Source organism: Sprattus sprattus, assembly GCF_963457725.1.
Source record: "Sprattus sprattus genome assembly, chromosome: 7".
NCBI classification, from domain to species: domain Eukaryota; kingdom Metazoa; phylum Chordata; class Actinopteri; order Clupeiformes; family Clupeidae; genus Sprattus; species Sprattus sprattus.
Window position 1 is genome coordinate 2,986,236 of NC_137926.1, and position 21,094 is coordinate 3,007,329.

Genomic DNA, 21,094 nt, shown 5'->3' on the forward strand with positions numbered 1-21,094 from the left:
TGGCCTCTGGGCCCTGATTGGCTCCTGCTCCATCCTCGGGGGGCCTCCATTTAAAAGCCCAGCCCAGGTGAGAGAAGCCCAGAGTCAGACGGCAGGACAGCGGCTAACAAGAACCCTTCCAAGACATCCAGACACCACAACACAACCCAGATGCTACGACACGCATTCCTCTCTGCCCTCTTCATCCACTGTCTGGTGGTGAATGCAGCCTCTTCCTCTTCATCATCGGAGGAAGATGACGGTAGCAGCGAACATGCTAATGAAGAACACAAAAGTAAGTGAAAGTTATTTTTTCTGTTTTTTTTTTTTTTTAAACTTTCTCTGACTGGCACACTTATTGCTATATTCTAAGCATGGGAAGTCACTCAGCAGAAGTGTTTGTGTTTAGCCTGTTCCAGAATCTAGCTTGTGTGCAGATGTAAGTGTCTAGAAGTGTTTTAATTGGGGGATTAAGTAGACATTCCCAAGCAGTGCATTCTCGCTTGACCAGGCAGTGCGTTCAGACATTTTAAATAGCCAGGTAGTGTGGTAAGACATTTAAATAGCTAGGCAGTGCATTCTCAAGGCTCAGGCATCACTGAACCAAGTCCCCTCTGTACAGAGGACAATTTTCAGCCAAGGTATATCACAGCCTTTTAAAAAGGACCATTGCTAAAACAAAAAGCCTTGTGAGATTGACAAGTCTAAGTCTAAGCAGCAAGGCATAAACATTATAACCTATGGTCCATCACTACTGATAGCACTGTCAAAGGATAACGCCTGAATGATAATTACAAACTAATTGTTGTGTTGAAATAATTGATAACGTCAGGCTGTGTGATTTATTAATAAAGAGGTCAAATGATGTTTAAGTATGATGAAGCATGGAGAATATTGCCAAGTTAATAGTTTGTGTTGCAAATTTACTGGTAGTATTATACACAGCCATCAGCCAACAAAGAGTGGAAATAATATCAGAGGAAATAATATCAGAGGAGAGATAAAAACTGGAGATAGCATGTTAGTGTCTGATGAGAGAAAGATGAACTTGATAAATTTGACATGACTTTATTAGCTTTTATCAGATTCTTTCCAACCTTTGATACCTGTTCTTGTGGTAATATAAATTATATGTTTTAAAAATATGTAAAAATCAAAACAGGGTATTTCACACAGACAGTGTACAACTGAAGGTATTACAGCATACTGTAGAGATTTCAGTCAACAATACTGACTTACAGAAATGCTTTCTATAAGGTGCCGTCATTGATTATAATTCATTCAACTTTTCGTCCAATTCAGTGAACATTCCTCTATACCTGTACATTTAGTAGTGTGTGTGCTAAACTCGTGTGTTTGTGCACAATCCTAGCTTTGTAAATGATACACAAACAATAGCTTGGACCGAACCATACACTATTCCAACCAATCGACAACTTTGCGTAAAGAGCACTGAAGGAAGGGGTTTATCTGATTGGCTGTTGACCTCAAATATCAACAACCTTTTGCTAGGATCGTTGACTAGACCTTTAATAATGTTGCAAACACGGCAAATACCGTTTCAGAGTTCCAAACGGTTGTGAGAGTGACTCATAGTGTGATGTCAGAGTGAGAGTGGACATGGCAAATAGCTTATTCCTAAGACATTCTGTGAAAGTGACTGGCAGTTGCTGTTGACACCCTGTGGTTTCTGTGGTAGAGGACTCCCACGTCTACGTGCCGACTGGGGAGTACTGCCAGTCCGGCCGACTCTGAGTCCCGTCATGGTCTTCCAGTTAGGACATCACAAGCAGGAGTCATGGACTGATTCCTCAGGTGGATCATCAGAGTCTCACTGTAGGATGGAAGTAGACGCAGACACGCACGCACGCTTACTCACACACACACACAGATGCTTGCTCACACTCACACTCACACTCACACTCACACTCACTAACACACACACACACACACACACACACACATACATGCATACACAGACACAAACACACTCTCTCTCTCTCTCACACACACACACACACACACACACACACACACACACACACGCTCAAGTACATCTTTCTCTCTCTCCCATACACACACATTTTTCACACTGGGGTGCAAACAAAGGAACACCAGGGATGTTCAATGGTGGTTATTCACTCAAAAGATAAATTACCGTCAGGATTGTTCAGAAAGAGCAGAGACCGTTTACCCAGGGTGGGCAGGGCTTTCCTCTCACCCTTTCACCTCTCTCCGATGGGCGCTCTCTCTCTCTCTCTCTCTCTCTCACACACACACACACACACACACACACACATACACACACACACACACACACACACACACACACACATGCATACACACACACAATCACACTCTCTCTCTCTCTCTCTCTCTCTCACTCTCTTCTGTCCACACAGTACAGAATGACTGCATCTGCCAGGAGGAAGTGCCTTCTTAAACTGTGTTGACTTAAAACTGTGAAGAAAAAGGGAGAGGTGTGACAATAGTTAACTTAAAAACTACAAACAGTCCTTATTAGCACTCCGTTATTGATTAATGTTGGTTGGTGCACAGGGTCAAACATGCAGTTCTCCAACAGGTGCTGCCGTGTGTGTGGGTGCTATGTCTGTGGTGTGTGAGTGTGTGTGTGTGTGTGTGTGTGTGTGTGTCTGTGGTGTGTGTGTGTCTGTGTGTTTGTGTGTGTGTGTGTGTGTGTGTGTGTGTGGGTGCTATGTCTGTGGTGTGTGTGTGTGTGTGTGTGTGTGTGTGTGTTTGTGTGTGTGTGTCTGTGTGTTTGTGTGTGCTGTGTGTGTGTGTGTGCTGTGTGTGTGTGTGCGCTGTGTGTGTTGTGTGTGAGTTTGTGTGTGTGTGTGTGTGTGTGTGTTGTGTTGACAAACAACTGTTTGGTCATGTGTGTGGAATCACCCCAGCTTTGCTCTGGGTATGACTACTGCGTCATTGCCCTACCGCCTGAGAGAAATCAGGACGAAGGAATGCTTTGGGTCAACGATATTTCAGCTTGCTAGATTTAAGCGGCAGAATCTTGGCACCCCTCACAGTTTCACAACAAACCAGTGTTTACCCAGGCCAACACCTGCTAATGCAAATTAGCAACTTAATTAAGAGATTGTTTTTTCTGTTGGTTGAGAGAAAACATTTTTCAGGAGACAGAACCAAATAATCCAAACAGAATCAAATAATCCTTTATTTGCATTGGGGTCGGGAGTCAAAGCAAGGAGGAGGGGGGGGGGTTAGGTTGAAGAAAAGAAAGCCTAAACAACAAACTTCAGGGCAGATGTTGGATGGCAGTGCTCTTACAGCATAGTAGCCTCTAACCTCTTATAGCCTAATCTTTGTTTTTAAATAATATGATCAGGGCCTAAAGATTACAACAGACATACACCTAACATGAACGTTGTATGGATTGAGGTTAAAATGTTAAAATGTTTTAAACACGAAATCTAGTGCCATTAAGCAATACGTAGTTCTCGCAAGAGGTCTCGTGCCCTGTACCCCAAAATTACATAGTGCCAATGCCAGCCGCACCCAGTGTGCTGTGGCATCCTTCTCCATAGTAGACATCAGTGTAAATTGCATGTAATATTTGAGTCGCAATCGTTGCACTGGGATGGTGGGGAGGGGGGCACACTGTTTTATATTGTCAAAGGGGAGCCTGATGAGAAAGGTTTGGGAACCGATGCATTAGAGTATGTGTGTAAGCCATGGTCAAGGTTTTGTAACCATACATATGAAAATATGAAACACAATGATTCACACATGTGGGACATGCTTAAATAGGATTTGAAAAAGATTTATGAACTTCACACGCTGGATAATGCTTTCCGGTATGCTGACCTTTCCTCTGTCGTATGTGTGTGTGTGTTTTTTTTTAAGTGCATACCTACTCACTTACACGTCATCTAACCACAAAAACGACCTATTGGCCTTTATTTAAAGCTTGATGCTTTCACATGACATAAGTTAGCGCGTAACCCTTCCCTGGTTTTACCAGGAAACGCGGGCTAATGAAAGTGAATTTGAATTCGAAGAACAGTAACATGTTCCATCTTCTCCACATCCTTCTTTACAAGTAAGCAGCTGGAAGGAGAACCGAATTCCATTAGCACAGCTGCCAAGGCTATCCCTTGTACAAGTTTCAGTGACTTCAACACGTGCCACATCATTTTACTGGAACCGGAGTAAGCTGTGGTGGAAAGAGTTCTCTAAAATACCGTAATACGTGGCCCTGAATCATAGCCTTGCCGTTCCAAGTCAGTCGGACCCGTACGTGCGCACAGAAACGTAGTCTGTGATCTCGACTGCTGAAAGACCGGCTGCCTTCTAGTAATTCACGTAGCTTTTCAAATATAGCGCACTCTTTCCAAACACACCCACGACAGATGGATAAAATGGACCTAATATTTAAGGATGAGTTTGCAGAGGTGAACCCCAGCCAGGTCAGCTAAACACGGGGTTCTGAACGTGGCACGCTTCGTGGTGGGTAACAGACCAAGACGCTGGTTATTCCAGTAATGCTGTCCTTTTAGGCTATTTATGAGTCGAATTTGTATGCTTTTTGACTACTTGCTTAATATACAGAAGAACTGCCAACATGTCGCTGTTTGGTGGCACCAATGGAAGGGTAAGTTTGGCGAAAATGTTGTTCATTCCAGGAAGACCTAAATGAACTCACTGACCTGTCCATCCCCCTGAGTGTGCATGTCATTACCACCTCTACTTCGGTTGGGGGCTTGGGAAAGACATTTGCAAAATAATACTCTCAGAAGATCGTATCATATCAAAAATATTCTGATGTATGAATCAGCTCTTGCCAGACACAGCTTCCACTGATGCAAATGGTCATACAATCACCAAACAGCATTAGCCGCCATCCTATAAAAACATTTCAATTCCTTAATATTCCTTAAAAGCTCTGAATAATGAATCAATCCACACAGGTGAGGTAACCTCTCGGCTCTGGCTGCAACTGCTTTGTGTGCCTGACTTGTTCTCTGAAATGGCTGCCTGGGCAGTTTTAGCATGAGGTAGCTAGCAGGTAACCTGACAGTGGCCCTGGGGTCCACAGACAATGGGCCCAACACTCTCTCAAGGGTTCCGGAATGGTCCTTAGCAGGAGCATAAAGGCAGCATTCAGCTGGCTGCATGAAGGGGTGATTGTGTTTATCTACCAGTGTGAGTCGTATGGTGCTCTGAGCCGGCAGGTATAGCATGTCCACTTTTAACTCTTTCTCCCCTCACAAGGACTGAGACTGGGAGTGCTTCTGCTCCTGGAGTCAGGTGTGTGGTGGGTTATTGTACAATCTAGCTTGATCAAAGCTGCAGTCTTGGGTATGGAGATGTAGTTTTGTGCAGTGTACTGTAGAGCTGTAGTTGTGTCTCTGTGACACTTGACAAAAACTGACCTAAGGACCTATGTACAAAACAATCAATGCAGGCACATTTGTGCTATTTTGGGTCAAAGGTCAGAACCAGCAAAAAGTGTTTAGTCAGGGACCGGAGACTTTTTTGTATTGCAACAGAATGTTTGGCACCCCTTCACTTAAAGAGTGTCTCATTTGTAGCTAGTGCACATATTTACAGAAATGTCTATGAAACTGAATGTACCAAAGGGCAAAAAGGGACTCAGATGTCTGGCTGTGGATGTTTTTGGGCTGTTCAGTATTACAGAGTTTGTTGTTTGAACTACTTTTATTGAAATGCATTTTACAGGCTAATATAACTTCAGTAGAGTATAATTACTTCCACTTAAACTTGCATAATGTGAAAGTGAAGTTGCATATTCTGTAGAGGTACACATGATTAATGTTCCAGGGCATCTCTCTCTCTAATACATCCCTGCCTGTTAACCTGTGCATTTTGAATGTTTTCCCCATCAGCAGCCTGAAGGTATACTACATGTACTTGAAGTATAACCTAATTATACCATCTCTCTTTTTCCATCTACAGAAGCACACTCACATCACTGGGGTTACACTGGTAAGTCTACTAAACCAATCTGAGTGTGTGGAGTACCAGTATGTAATAGTACACTTTAAAAACTTGATAGTAAATAGAAAGTAATTATTGATCATTAACATTTATTAAATATGACAGAAGCTTTTAACCAAAGTGACTCAGCATCAGTTGGTTAATATGTAGCTTTGATGTCCAGTTGGTTAATAAGTAGCTTTAGTGTCCAGTTGGTTAATAAGTAGCTTTGGTGTCGTCCAGTTGGTTAATAAGTAGCTTTGATGTCCAGTTGGTTAATAAGTAGCTTTAGTGTCCAGTTGGGTAATAAGTAGCTTTAGTGTCTAGTTGGTTAATAAATAGCTTTGGTGTCCAGTTGGGTAATAAGTAGCTTTGATGTCCAGTTGGTTAATAAGTAGCTCTGGTGTCCAGTTGGTTAATAAGTAGCTTTGATGTCCAGTTGGTTAATAAGTAGCTTTGGTGTCCAGTTGGTTAATAAGTAGCTTTAGTGTCCAGTTGGTTAATAAGTAGCTTTAGTGTCCAGTTGGTTAATAAGTAGCTTTGATGTCCAGTTGGTTAATAAGTAGCTTTAGTGTCCAGTTGGGTAATAAGTAGCTTTAGTGTCTAGTTGGTTAATATGTAGCTTTGATGTCCAGTTGGTTAATAAGTAGCTTTAGTGTCCAGTTGGTTAATAAGTAGCTTTGGTGTCGTCCAGTTGGTTAATAAGTAGCTTTGATGTCCAGTTGGTTAATAAGTAGCTTTAGTGTCCAGTTGGGTAATAAGTAGCTTTAGTGTCTAGTTGGTTAATAAGTAGCTTTGGTGTCCAGTTGGGTAATAAGTAGCTTTGATGTCCAGTTGGTTAATAAGTAGCTCTGGTGTCCAGTTGGTTAATAAGTAGCTTTGATGTCCAGTTGGTTAATAAGTAGCTTTGGTGTCCAGTTGGTTAATAAGTAGCTTTAGTGTCCAGTTGGTTAATAAGTAGCTGGGGTGTCCAGTTGGTTAATAAGTAGCTTTGATGTCCAGTTGGGTAATAAGTAGCTTTAGTGTCCAGTTGGTTAATAAGTAGCTGGGGTGTCCAGTTGGTTAATAAGTAGCTTTGATGTCCAGTTGGTTAATAAGTAGCTTTAGTGTCCAGTTGGTTAATAAGTAGCTTTAGTGTCCAGTTGGTTAATAAGTAGCTTTAGTGTCCAGTTGGTTAATATGTAGCTTTAGTGTCCAGTTGGTTAATAAGTAGCTTTAGTGTCCAGTTGGTTAATAAGTAGCTTTAGTGTCCAGTTAGTTAATAAGTAGCTTTGATGTCCAGTTGGTTAATAAGTAGCTTTGATGTCCAGTTGGTTAATAAGTAGCTTTGATGTCCAGTTGGTTAATAAGTAGCTTTGATGTCCAGTTGGTTAATAAGTAGCTTTAGTGTCCAGTTGGTATATAAGTAGCTTTGGTGTCCAGTTGGTTAATAAGTAGCTTTGATGTCCAGTTGGTTAATAAGTAGCTTTAGTGTCCAGTTTCTGCTTAGGACCACCTATGCTCTGCTCTAGTCCCGCATTGTTTATTAATTCCCATCTTCATGCCAGATTCTGATCAGATATGATATTTATGGGGAAGGGCGGATTGCATCTGTACCACTGCATGTGTTCAGATCAATAGATAACTTGTCAAATGTCCCTGTCATTCACAGGATTGACCTCGAAGTCGACATTCAATCAGTTCTGTGATCTTGATTAAGTGAACACTATCGTCTGGAAAATACTCTCCTTATCAGTCTTCTGATAGACTGAGATCACAGTGTAACTGTTTATGTATTATTGTTGTTTTTGAATATCACTTGATAACACTGTAGAGGGTTGAAGGCTAAACTCCAAATAGAACGCTCAGGCACGATCACTCCTTACTTAGGCCTCGAGAAAGGGATTGCATAAGATTATGATGAAAATAAAAACAAAATGTCTTCTTTTCTCACTTTGACTGACACCTTCTCTTCCACTTGATCCTCATTCTGCCTGTCTGTGTCACGATGAGATCGTTGATCCTCTCCCTCCGTTCACTTCCAGACCAGCTCTCGTGGGGCTCCGTCTTCGACGACTGCAATGGACAATCCCAGTCTCCCATCGACATCAACACCAAGGCAGCCGTCTATGAGGCCCAACTGCCCTCCATTAAACTGGCTGGCTATGACCTGACAGACACCACTTCTCTCACACTGTTGAACAACGGACACACACGTAAGAATAAGGCCCAGGATTATGTGACTGATGTTGTATGTCTCAAACTGTGCCTAGAGGCAATTGTATTGTTATGGCGCTATACAAATAAAATTGAATTGAATTGAATTGAATTGAATTGAACTGGTGCAAATGAAGCAACATAATGGAAAACCGGCTCACACTCTTCTCCTGTACTTCAAATCACTGACATGCTTGCACTCCCAGCATGCACCTGCAGCGAGGCTGTTTGCAAGCAGTGTTTAAGCAGAGTTTTGATGAGCCATGTGGTCATGTGATCTCTTGTGTTTTGATGAGCCATGTGGTCATGTGATCTCCAGTGTTTTGATGAGCCATGTGGTCATGTGATCTCTTGTGTTTTGATGAGCCATGTGGTCATGTGATCTCCAGTTCAGCTGAGTCTCCCGGGCAGCATGCAAGCAGTGTTTAAGGAGAGTTTTGAAGAGCCATGTGGCTATGTGAGGGTGTTTGCAAGCAGTGTTTGAGCAGAGTTTTGAAGAGCCATGTGATCTCCTGTGTTTGCCCTCTCCAGTTCAGCTGAGTCTCCCGGGCAGCATGCGTGTGGTCAGTGGCTTCGACCGGATCTACCACGCGGCTCAGCTCCACTTCCACTGGGGCTCCGTGGAGGAGCCGGGCTCAGAGCACACCATAGACAACGTCCACTTCCCCGCAGAGGTGAGGAGAAAGAGAAAGAAAGAGAGAGAGAGACAGAAAGAAACACAAAGAAAGAGAATGAAAGAGAGAGAGAGAGAGAGAGAAAGAGAATGAAAGAGAGAGAGAGAGAGAAAGAGAGAGAGAGAGAGAGAGAGAGAGAGAGAGAGAGAGAGAGAGAGAGAGAGAGAGAGAGAGAGAGAGAGAGAGAGAGAGAGAGAGAGAGAGAGAGAGAGAGAGAGAGAGAGACAGACAGACAGACAGGAAACTAGAAGGGTCCTCGGAGAGCCATATCTCACAATGAAGACAAAGGTGAAACTGATGACGGACAGACAGACAGACAGACAGACAGACAGACAGACAGACAGACAGACAGACAGATAGACAGACAAACTGCACTGAAAACGTAACCTTGGGCAGAGGTTGTTAAAGACTAAAGGAAGAGGGGGAGCATTGGCGAAAGCGGCAGCATCCCGACCACGAATGGGTCTGAACGCCCACAGGGACCTGGGATTGAATCTGAATCGCTGGTCATTTCCCGATCCCAATCCCAATTCCTTTCCAGCTCATTTCCTGTCTCTCTCCCCGGCCTGTCTGATTAAAGGCAAAAAGACCAAAAAATTATCTTTTTAAAAAAAAAAGATTAAAGGAAGTGTCACTCTCCTGGTCGTAATGTTTATCTGATAAGAACTATGTTTTATGGCATGTTGTAATGTCCAACTGATAGATCTCTGATATGTCTCTCTCTAGATCCACGTGGTCCACTACAACTCTAAGTAATGTTTATCTGAGAAGAACTGTGTTTTATGGTATGTTATAATGTCCAACTGATATAGAGTACGTATCTCTGATATGTCTCTCCCTAGATCCACGTGGTCCACTACAACTCCAAGTATGCCAACCTGTCAGAAGCAGCCACTAAGGAGGATGGATTGGCAGTCCTTGGAGCTTTCATCGGAGTAAGTGCTGTTCATTCATCAGCAAGATACTCGATCTGTGGCAGAGTTATCTTCTGTCTTGGAAGAGAAAGTCGTTTGTATGTGAATAATGTGCTAAACGACTCATGAGACTAAATGGGTCATTGATTTAAACTCATTTTTGAGGTAATAGTGTGTCCTAATTCTTGTGATGAATCTCTGTTCTATTCAGATCGGTCTGCATGAGAATGAGAACTATGAAAAGATCCTGTCAGCCCTCACAGATGTCAGTCTGGAAGGTAGCCTTTCCCGCCCTTCTTGTTTCGCAAACTTCTTTTGAAAACGATTGTGACATCACAGCACAGACTCACATCTTCCTCGGAAGTGTGTCATCTTATTACAGCGAACAGCCACTCTAGGGCCTATGCTTATAACCACAGAGCTGGACTGAACTAATGTTCAACTTTGGAAACATCTTCAGGGCAGAATCATGACAGGGCATGGCATGAATCTGTTCAGCAGTCATATCTTATTGATATCGTTATTTCTTTTTTTTCTCAGAGACTAAAACAGAAATCCCGGGGTTTAACGTCCGTCATCTGCTGCCCAACAGTCTGGAACGATTCTACAGATACACGGGATCCCTGACCACTCCTCCCTGCTTCCAGACGGTCAACTGGACCATGTTCAATGACACCATTACAGTGTCCAGGAAACAGGTCAGTTGGCTTCTCACAAAAAGAGCAAACAAAACAAAACAAACAGAACATTTTAGTAGGGGGAAAAAGAAAAAAACCCATATAAAATTGAGCGCCGTGACTTCCTGTTAAATATCTGAGACTTCCTTTTCTCGCTCATTAATACACTCTCTCCCCCCCCCAACCCCCCCCCCCCAGCTGGCCGCCCTGGAGGACACCCTGAAAATGGAACAGAACCAGCACCTGAACAAGAACTTCCGGGCGCCCCAGCTCCTGCACGGTCGCCGGGTGGTCTCGTCGTTCAGCGCCTCACCCTTGCCCGCTCAGCAGGGTGCGTGACCCCTTCCTCCACACACACACACACACACACACACACACACACACACACATACACTTACGCTCACACACACACACACACACACACACACACACACACACACACACACAGACACACACAGACACAGACACACACGCTACCCCGTGTCCAACGTATAGCTGTGCTCATTACACATTAACCAAGTGCTCACCCTCTTATAGTGCTGAACTTACGAACCTCTGCTCCAAATCCCCTTTAAGTAAGCCTGAGATTAAGGCACAAGTTTCGTAATTGTTTGAGGTAACAATGTTCAGTGTGTGTGTGTGTGTGTGTGTGTGTGTGTGTGTGTGTGTGTGTGTGTGTGTGTGTGTGTGTGTGTGTGTGTGTGTGTGTGTGTGTGTGTGTGTGTGTGTGTGTGTGTGTGTGTGTGTGTTGAGAGGGATTGTTTAAGAAATGCAATACACATCTTAAACTCGAAAGATAAGGGACTTCCTCTGGGGCTCCTTCTAAAAAACAGAAACTCCACACACACACACACTCACACTCACACTCACACACAGACACACACGCACACTCACACAGCCAGTAGTTAATTCATGACAACATACAACCTTTGGAGCCTAGTCATCCTAAAGTCACACGCTCATGTGCTTCCAGACTGATAAACAAAACCCACAGCTACATGTGATGGCTCTTATACGACACACACACACAGACACTCACTCACACACACACAGCCAGTAGTTCATTCATGACAACATACAACCTTTGGAGCCTAGTTGTGTCTCTTATACGAGACACACACACAGACACACAGACACACACTCACACACACACACACACTCACACACACACACACACACACACACAAACACTCACACTGCATCAGCTGCATTTGTCATGTAACAAGTATGATCTCCTTGAATGAGCGACTCTAATATACGTATGTCTTTATTCTGCAGGCCCCAAAATCATCCCCCTGACGGAAGTCGATCCCGGCACGAGAGTTAGAGCCTCTACTGGAGGAGGCCTTGGTGAGTACAGGCCCACGCTATTCATGATCGCACGGAGAAACAGGCCCACGCTACGTTATTCATGATCACACAGAGAAACAGGCCCACGTTATTCATGATCGCACGGAGAAACAGGCCCACGTTATTCATGATCGCACGGAGAAACAGGCCCACGTTATTCATGATTGCACGGAGAAACAGGCCCACGTTATTCATGATCACACAGAGAAACAGGCCCACGCTACGTTATTCATGATCACACAGAGAAACAGGCCCACGTTATTCATGATCGCACGGAGAAACAGGCCCACGTTATTCATGATCGCACGGAGAAACAGGCCCACGTTATTCATGATTGCACGGAGAAACAGGCCCACGTTATTCATGATAGCACAGAGAAACAGGCCCAAGTTACGTTATTCATGATAGCACAGAGAAACAGGCCCACGTTATTCATGATCGCACGGAGAAACAGGCCCACGTTATTCATGATCGCACGGAGAAACAGGCCCACGTTATTCATGATTGCACGGAGAAACAGGCCCACGTTATTCATGATCACACAGAGAAACAGGCCCAAGTTACGTTATTCATGATAGCACAGAGAAACAGGCCCACGTTATTCATGATCGCACGGAGAAACAGGCCCACGTTATTCATGATCGCACGGAGAAACAGGCCCACGTTATTCATGATTGCACGGAGAAACAGGCCCACGTTATTCATGATCGCACGGAGAAACAGGCCCACGCTTTTCGTGATCACACAGAGAAACAGGCCCACGTTATTCATGATCGCACGGAGAAACAGGCCCACGCTATTCATGATAGCACAGAGAAACAGCCCCACGTTATTCATGATCGCATGGAGAAACAGGCCCACGTTATTCATGATCGCACAGAGAAACAGGCCCACGTGATTCATGATCGCACAGAGAAACAGGCCCACGTTATTCATGATAGCACAAAGAGCCACTCTTATCGAAACGTTCCCATTAGCATGTGGTTACGCGTGGGCACACAGCAAATGTCATATCATGTATACTTTACTATAACCTTTCCATTATGTAAGCAAAGACAAGGTTCGTGCAAATACACTGCTTTATCTGAGACGAGCAATGCGCCCATTAAATGTCCACCAGTTTTCTCTGATGCACAGAATGTATATGTAGACAGGTGTACCACACGAGGGAGGACAAAGTGCACCTGACACGGACTTGGTGCTTTGAGGACAGACATGACATATGTTAATGTATTATCATGTTTTAACCTGTGTCAGCCTGTTGGTTCATGTTTTTACTCTCTCTCTCTCTTTCTTTTTCTTCCTTTCTTCCTTGACACACAGCTGGACTCTCCAGAGGTATGCATGTTGTTCAACCACATCACCCACAATACTAAATACATTAAATTAAATTACTTTAGAGAGCAAACCTGGAGAATTTCATACACTTTTATGTGTCGCACGCTAAGAACTAATATTTCCCCTTTCAGGTGATATCCTAGCCATAGCGTTTGGAGCGCTCTTTGCCGTTACTCTGCTGGCTTTCTCAATGTATGCCTACCAGCAGCGGAAAAAATACTCGAAGTAAATATATTTAATTTCTCCTTCATCTCACTTCATTGTCAGTTCATTTATGTACCTGAATTTATCGCTATTTAATTTGGGTAAGGCAAATATGTGACCTTCTTCTAGCTGATAAACGGTGAAACAAAATGTCCATGTGTGCGGTAACACTGATTACTACCTGGAAAGAACCTTAACTTCAAAGGATGTTTACATAGGAAGGATGACCTTCTGTTCTCCGGCATGAGGTCCAAAAACGATTTATCTTAATAAAACACAGAGTTGTATGCTATTAAATAAGTCAATATTGACCTGCATTTGTGTATGTGTGTATGCACGTGTGTGTTTGAAAAAAGGACGGGTCAGACAGGTCAGGTCAGAGTAAGGAGAGACTAACCTCTGTGTTTTGTCTGAACAGGTTCAAAAAAGATTCCCGTCAGAATGTCATCTACAAGCCTGCAACAAAAGAGGAGGCATAGACACCAAATCACATTTCTTCACCACTCACTTTGCAATATGTATGTTGTTCTTTAAGGATTATTAGAAAGCTTGTATACTGTGCACAGGTATTAACCAATACCATGAACGCTAAACGTGACATACTGTACCATAACCCAGTGGAAGTAGACTGTAATAGTGGATGTATCTTTCTTGCAGACATCTTGTGTCATAAGTGTTTTTAAGTTAGAAGTAGGCTAAGGTTGCTGTATTTATTTAAAGTTGAAGTTCTTCACTTGGCATTGTTAGGCGTCCCACAAAGGACACATCTAAATTACCTCATAGATAGTTACGTTTGTGATGCAGACGACAAAAAAACTTGTACCTCTAGAAATCTGTTCTTAGTAAGAAGGAAGAAGTTCCAGGTTTGCGTTTATATTCAAGAAAGACTGAGAGATTGAATGTATTTAATGTACATATTTTTATGTCTTGCTATGCTATTGTGTGAACCATTGAAGCCTGTAATATTTCCTTCTCATCACTATGCTGAAAGATGTATGAAAATTGTATGTGTTTTTGATCTGTATATGGAACAATAAACATTCTGTGTTTAAGTCTTCACTCTTTTATCTTTAAATTATTATGATCGCCATCAGGGTCAGAAGGTCTCTTTAACCTTGATCTTATCAAAACCACAGAGTGCGATGCCAAGTATAACGTATGCCACCTCCCACTGGAATACATGGCTTTTGAAATTACATATCATAACGGTAACCATGCATGCAGCCACCTCTCGACAGAAATAAACCTCATTCAGGGAGCCGTCCGCATTCAGACAACTCAAGGCTAAAATCAGCTGGTTTGAAATGGACCAATGGGCAGATTCTCCTCCGCTATTTTTATGATAGGAGAATTGCTTTGCAAACATGGTCCTCAGAGACAGGATGGATTGGAATACTAGGATGTTTGTTGGTGCATAAGTACCTTTAGATTGCCTTATGTTTGGAGTGGGCCAGGTTCAAAGGTCAAGTAAAGGTCAATGGTTCCACAGGTGGGCTGAAAGTGGAGTGGCGATTCCACCTGAAAATGGAAGCAGCACAGATGTGTGGGTCAGTGTTTAATGAAACCTCTTGAACTTGTTATCAGCTGCAGAACACAGAGATATGATGGAAACAAAACCATGTAAGCGGCCCCGCCCAAAATCAGCACAAATGTGACTTGCTATCGGCTGAGGATACTACTGAGGCCTAGACCTCCACTATACCAAGCACTCTTTCAGTGGAGTTAACAGCTTTCTTGAGGTCAGCCACAAAATGGCAAAAGGGACACAAGCGGGCCGTCAGCAAAAACACTGCAGCCATCCAATAATTAACTAAAAGCCACGCACAATTCTGGTGGTAAATTCACCAAATACCTATTTTCAGTCAATAATAATAATCAGTGGCGGCTCGTCCATAAGGGCGATTGGGGCGACGCACTGCCTATGGGAAAAGGAAGAAAATAAAAAAATAAAAAATGATAATTCCTGATGTATAAATTCAATTGCACGACTACATGTAAATGTAAATTTCATATTTTTTTTCTGTCGGATTCTACCACTAGACCGTCTGATATGCCTCTGTATGTCTTTGTCGAATCAGGTAACAGTAGAGTCGTGATTCAAATGGCCCCGCCCCTTCAGGGCGATCTTGGACGAAATGAAAATCGCCCCAGACCTCTCCCATTGACTCCCATGTTAAATGCGTTTTTTTCACAAAACAGAGCTCTCAATGCATTCTCTATGGCTTCCGGGAGGGCTCGCCATAGACATGTATAGATACATGTCTATGGGGCTCGCCCCTCCAAGTCTAGTCATAAGTAAGCGACGCAAAAGCCTATGGTAAAATGCAATGAGGACGTCACACAGCTTCGACAAAGGCATGTCAAGATGGCACCTGTTCAGCGCTAGCTCTTTGACAGAAACTTCTTTTTAGTCAGCGTAATATTGAAGATAAATTGACCAAAAAACCCTAGACCAAAAGTATCCATTCAACAGTTTTCTACAAAGGGAGGGAAATTGGAACAAAAGAAAATCGCGGTCGTGAAGTGGCTAATGCGGTCTGTATCTATATACCACTGTCACTTTTCATAGGTTTCACAGTGTGAACTAACTTTAAATAATGATTTATGTGATGACTTATTTTGCTTTTGTAAGCCAATACTTTCAAGATCAGTCAATAAATATCGTTGGTTTTGACGTAAGTTGCCCCCTTCTTTATGTTGTTAGTGGACATATCATGTGTCCTGTTCAGCTAGGTTACATCATACAACATTTGAGACGTGTGGATAATGAAAAAGTGGGATAATTTAATGTGGAGCCACATCATGTTTGCTTATGAAGGCTCCTGAATGTAACTTTCTTCCATAGCGTTCCACTTGTATCTTGCTACTCTAGCTATGTAGAAAGAGGGGAGATATTACTGTTGGTTGCTGCCAATAGTGGACAAAAAGGTTTTGCTGTATGAGTAAATCGGATAACTTAATGTACCTACTGAATAGGTCGCCTTAATCATTATCAAAAAAATTGCCCCCCCTGAGAATTTTTTCAGGAGCCGCCACTGCCAATGAGATCTGTTTACAGAGCAACACCGTCATTGACCTCAGCCTCAGCCTACTCAACTGTCTTTGGGAGTCTTGGGAAGGTCGTAGTCCTGACCATTGATGCATCGGCAAAGCTAAAGATCAAAAGGACTGAAATATCGGCATTTATTTTTCATGTTCATTCACTTTGTAATAAATGTTTCGGTAACGCAATTTGGATTCGGTGTGTGAAATGGCTGCAAGTCTGACAAATCTGCACCCACACTCTCCAGATGATACAAGCATTAGGGAATAGTAACAGGGTTAAAGGAAAACCCCGAAACTTTTGCCACGACCATCTGACTGCAGCCCCCCCACACAACACACACACACACAGGGACAGACATCATGAGCAAGAATGAAAAGATCTTGTCTACAGCGCCCATGTTATGTAATGGATGGTAATGGTCCCCTAATTCCTCATTTACATTGTCATTAAGCAGACGCTTTTATCCAAAGCAACTTACGAGGATGTATACACATTTTACATAAACACTGATTGCACATTGCACATCAGGAGCAATTAGGGGTTCAGAGTCTTGCACAAGGACGCTTCGACAGGGAATCGAATTGGCAACCTTCTGATTACTAAACGACTTCTCTACCTCCTGTACCACTGTCACACAGTCATTCTCAATCAAATGGAAGTCTATTGCATGATTAACATATTAGGCTTCAGCACCTCACTATGTTACCCTCAAACATACAGGAGATGCATGGGAGGACAGGGTCCAGGTGGGGCAGTGGTAAGCATGCAGATTGCAATGTTGGTATGCTCTTGGCAATGATGATGGTAAGAGGTTCAAATGTGTGACTGAGTGAGTCATGCATCTGACCTGTCCAATCAGAGAGCTTGGGCAAGCATGCCAGTGCATATATACAGTTCTGTGTGTGTGTACATAGATGTATCTTATGGTAGCGCCAGAATCTAAGAGACTTTTTCCTGTGTTGCAGTTGAGTTGAACACTGGAAAAAGTCTATAACCCCCTGCTTTTCCACTGGATTGTTTCAGGGGGCCAAGAAGGCCCCCTTGTCTCTTTCTCCTCATGATCCAACCAGACATCACACCTGGCTCCACTCTCAATGTCACACCTGCTTCAGGGCCACCAGGTCCTCTCCACCTTCTCCCTGCTTTGAGGTTTGAACTGGTGACCATGGTGGTGTGGAGCGTGGACACTACCACTGCGCCACCAGCGCTCCACTCCAAAGCTGCTCTCTAGACACATATGTCTCTCTTGTCTAGTTCTATCTCCTGTCTGTGTCTATAACCTGTCTCTTAAAGGGCAACATCCCTTTTTCTTGACACACACACACACACACACACACACACACACACACACACACACACACACACACACACACACACACACACACACACACACACACACACACACACACACACACATATAAACAAACAACAAAGCAGCTTCTCCACCACAACATCAATATTGACTCTTTATCTCTTGTTCCATCCAAAACAGCAAGAAACCTCGGGGTCATTAGTAAGCCCCTCTGTGTCTTTCTCCTCATGATCCAATCAGACATCGCACCTGCCTCCACCCTCAATGTCACACCTGCTTCAGGGCCTCTGAGTCCACCAGGTCCTCTCCACCTTCTTCCTGCTTTGAGGTTTGAACTGGTGACCATGGTGGTGTGGAGCGTGGACACTACCACTGCACCACCAGCGCTCCACTCCAACGCTGCTCTCTGGACACATATGTCTCTCTTGTCTAGTTCTATCGCCTGTCTGTGTCTATCTCCTGTCTCTTAAAGGGCAACATCTCACATTATACCACTAGCCTCATGCTTCGCGTGCACATGCGCACACGCACACGCACACGCACACGCACACGCACACGCACACGCACACACACACACACGTCCATCCCCAGCCCTGTGCCTCCCACTCTGAGGAGGAACAGTGAGGTCCTGAGAGAGCAGAGAGGAGAGTCGATCCATCGGGCTGTATGTACTGATGGTTTTCCCAGCCAAACAAGTCATCCACCACAACATCAATATTGACTCTTTATCTCTTATTCCATCCAAAACAGCAAGAAACCTCGGGGTCATTAGTAAGCCCCCTGTGTCTTTCTCCTCGTGATCCAACCAGACGTCACATCTGCCTCCACCCTCAATGTCACACCTGCTTAAGGGCCTCTGAGTCCACCAGGTCCTCTCCACCTTTCCCCTGCTTTGAGGTTTGAACTGGTGACCATGGTGGTGTGGAGCGTGGACACTACCACTGCGCCACCAGCGCTCCACTCCAAAACTGCACGCTGGACACATATGTATCTCTTGTCTTATTCTATCTCCTGTCCTGTCTCTTAAAGGGCAACATCCCTTTTTCTTTCCATGGCGAGAAGGGAGGGAATTCACCTTCTCACATTATACCACTAGCCTCATGCTACATACACACACACACACACGTCCTTCCCCGAATGTGCTTCCCACTTTGAGGAGGAACAGTGAGGTCTTGCTTGCCTTACTGTACCTACTGAATGGGTCTCCTTAATCATTATTAAAACAATTGCCCCCCCCCCCCCCCCCGAGAATTATTTCAGAAGCCGCCACTGATAATAATAATAATAATAATTCATATTTATATAGCGCTTTTCTAACACTCAAAGACGCTTAAAATGTTGTTCGTGAAGAAGCATATGTTCATTGCCAGTGGTGTTAAACTATTGAACTTAACAATGCTGTGTAGCAGTTCTTATGACATATGCGATCCTCCATTGGTAAGCCATTCCTCTGCTTTCACACAGGGCAGCATAAGACACAGGCCGTCCTCCCATCCAGAGCAGAAGAACATCACCATCAGTCTAGCAAACATTTACAAAGTATGTTATGACATGAACAACATATGTGAAATAGGGTGACATCTTGGCCTCACTTGAAAAAGAAACGTAAATTATCAAGGAGGCGTGTTGCTTAAGTAGAGGTTAAATAAATGAAATAGCTGTGGATCTTCACATGTTACCAGCTGGGGATGGGTGTGTTCCATGTGTGCATTAAAGGTTTTATGTGTGAAATGTAAATGTTTTCACAGATGCTTACATCATTTGTGTATGGAGACGTATAGGGACGATTCCACATGTCAATGTCCCTCACAGGCCTTCAAAGGATTTCCCAAGAAGGCTAACATTCTTTGGAAGAAATCCTTTCATAAAACCATTATAAGCCCAGGGGCGGATTTGAAGATGCCTTCCCTGACACAACTAGCGTTCTGGAAAAACAGTAAGTAATATGGAAGTACAATCACCACTACTTTGGATGATACCAGTTGAATATATTTTTATTATATCATATGACACATTTTACCTTTAAGTTTTCTGTCGACCTCCTGTTGACAGTGAATCTTCAGGATCCTGAGGATACCCTAATGAGGGGATGATCTGATGTGTGAGTGGATGAGGAAGATGATCTAATGTATATATGAGAGCGGGTGAGGGAGATGATCTGGTGAGTACATGTGAGTGGATGAGGGAGATGATATGGTGTGTACATGTGAGTGGATGAGGGAGATGATCTAGTGCAGTCATACTCAAGTAGCGGACCGCGGGCCTTTTGTGGCCCCTTGAGTCACTGAATTTTTGTGGCCCCTCATCATTTCTACTTGAGTACCCCTGATCTAGTGTGTATGAGAGTTGTGTGTACATGTGAGTGGATGAGGGGGATGGTCTGGTGTGTACATGTGAGTGGATGTTCTAGTGTGTATGCGAGTTGTGTGTACATGTGAGGGGAGCACGAGACATCTCCGCTGCAGCATGCGATCCCACACATTCCTCCAAGCAGATCCATTACACTGAACAGACAGCAGCCTGAGTCGGGCTTACACCAGCCTCCTCTGGACACATGGTATGGTATGTATAGAATCCACACAGTATATCTTCTGGGCACATGGTATGGTATGTATAGAATCCACACAGTATATCTTCTGGATTAGTAAATGGGTTTCTGCCATAAATCAGCCGATACAGATGGTGGGATGGGGGGGGGGGGGGGGGGGGGGGGGACATAAACTGTAAATTGAATTCTGTGATAACACAGAGTACTCTGCTCACGGCGGACACTGGAAGAAAATGCCTCGAGTTCCAAACGTTAAGGCGGCTGCTTGGTTCTGCGTTGGTGTCACATTGTTGCGTAAAATTTACTCCTAGCAATTCATGCTCCCTTCGGTTGCGCGTGCTGCCAAGCAATTCACCGCCAGAACAATAGGCTTGCGTAAACTGGCGCAAGTCGAGAAAAAGGGGCCGACGCACGCAAGACGTGTAAAGACGCGCAAGGGCTTGCACATATATCAGGCTTTAGTGCAGTTGTGCAGGATTAACATCAGGCAGCACTTCAATGTTCTGCTCTGGTCTTCTGCGAGGCAAAACCCACTGAGGTGATGAGAATATTCACAAGGGCAGAGCTTTAGACGCGTAACTGGTACGAAAAACCTTGTGGATTTGAACTCAGTAGCTCATAAATGCTGAACCTCCATAGCTTGCTTCTAAATGTTCTCAAGGAAATACATTTTAGATCAGGCTTCATTTTGTATTTCGACGGTCCTAAAAATAGGATGAAAAACTGGAAGACTATTTAAAATATAGACTTTTGAAATAAATCGCCGTTTTATTTTTAATACACACCATCCAAGAAATTACAGAACACATTCACAAGCCATTTTTTTATTGATGGGTTAAAGATTTTTTTTTTTTTGTGAGAAGGGGAGCCTTTTGGCACCGGT

General features: G+C 43.7%; 1 protein-coding gene across 1 annotated transcript; it reads left to right on the forward strand.

Annotated features, from left to right (window-relative positions):
* Positions 1 to 150: 150 nt before the first annotated feature.
* ca9 (carbonic anhydrase IX) lies at positions 151 to 13,784 on the forward strand (the record flags this gene model as incomplete). Its single annotated transcript, XM_080842029.1, is given in 14 exon segments — positions 151 to 274; positions 5,932 to 5,961; positions 7,977 to 8,147; positions 8,680 to 8,822; positions 9,665 to 9,757; positions 9,948 to 10,014; positions 10,277 to 10,512; positions 10,515 to 10,550; positions 10,554 to 10,598; positions 10,600 to 10,744; positions 11,692 to 11,763; positions 13,087 to 13,101; positions 13,233 to 13,326; positions 13,724 to 13,784. Coding segments are annotated over 14 exon segments (1,332 nt in total).
* Between the last annotated feature and the right edge of the window lie 7,310 nt (positions 13,785 to 21,094).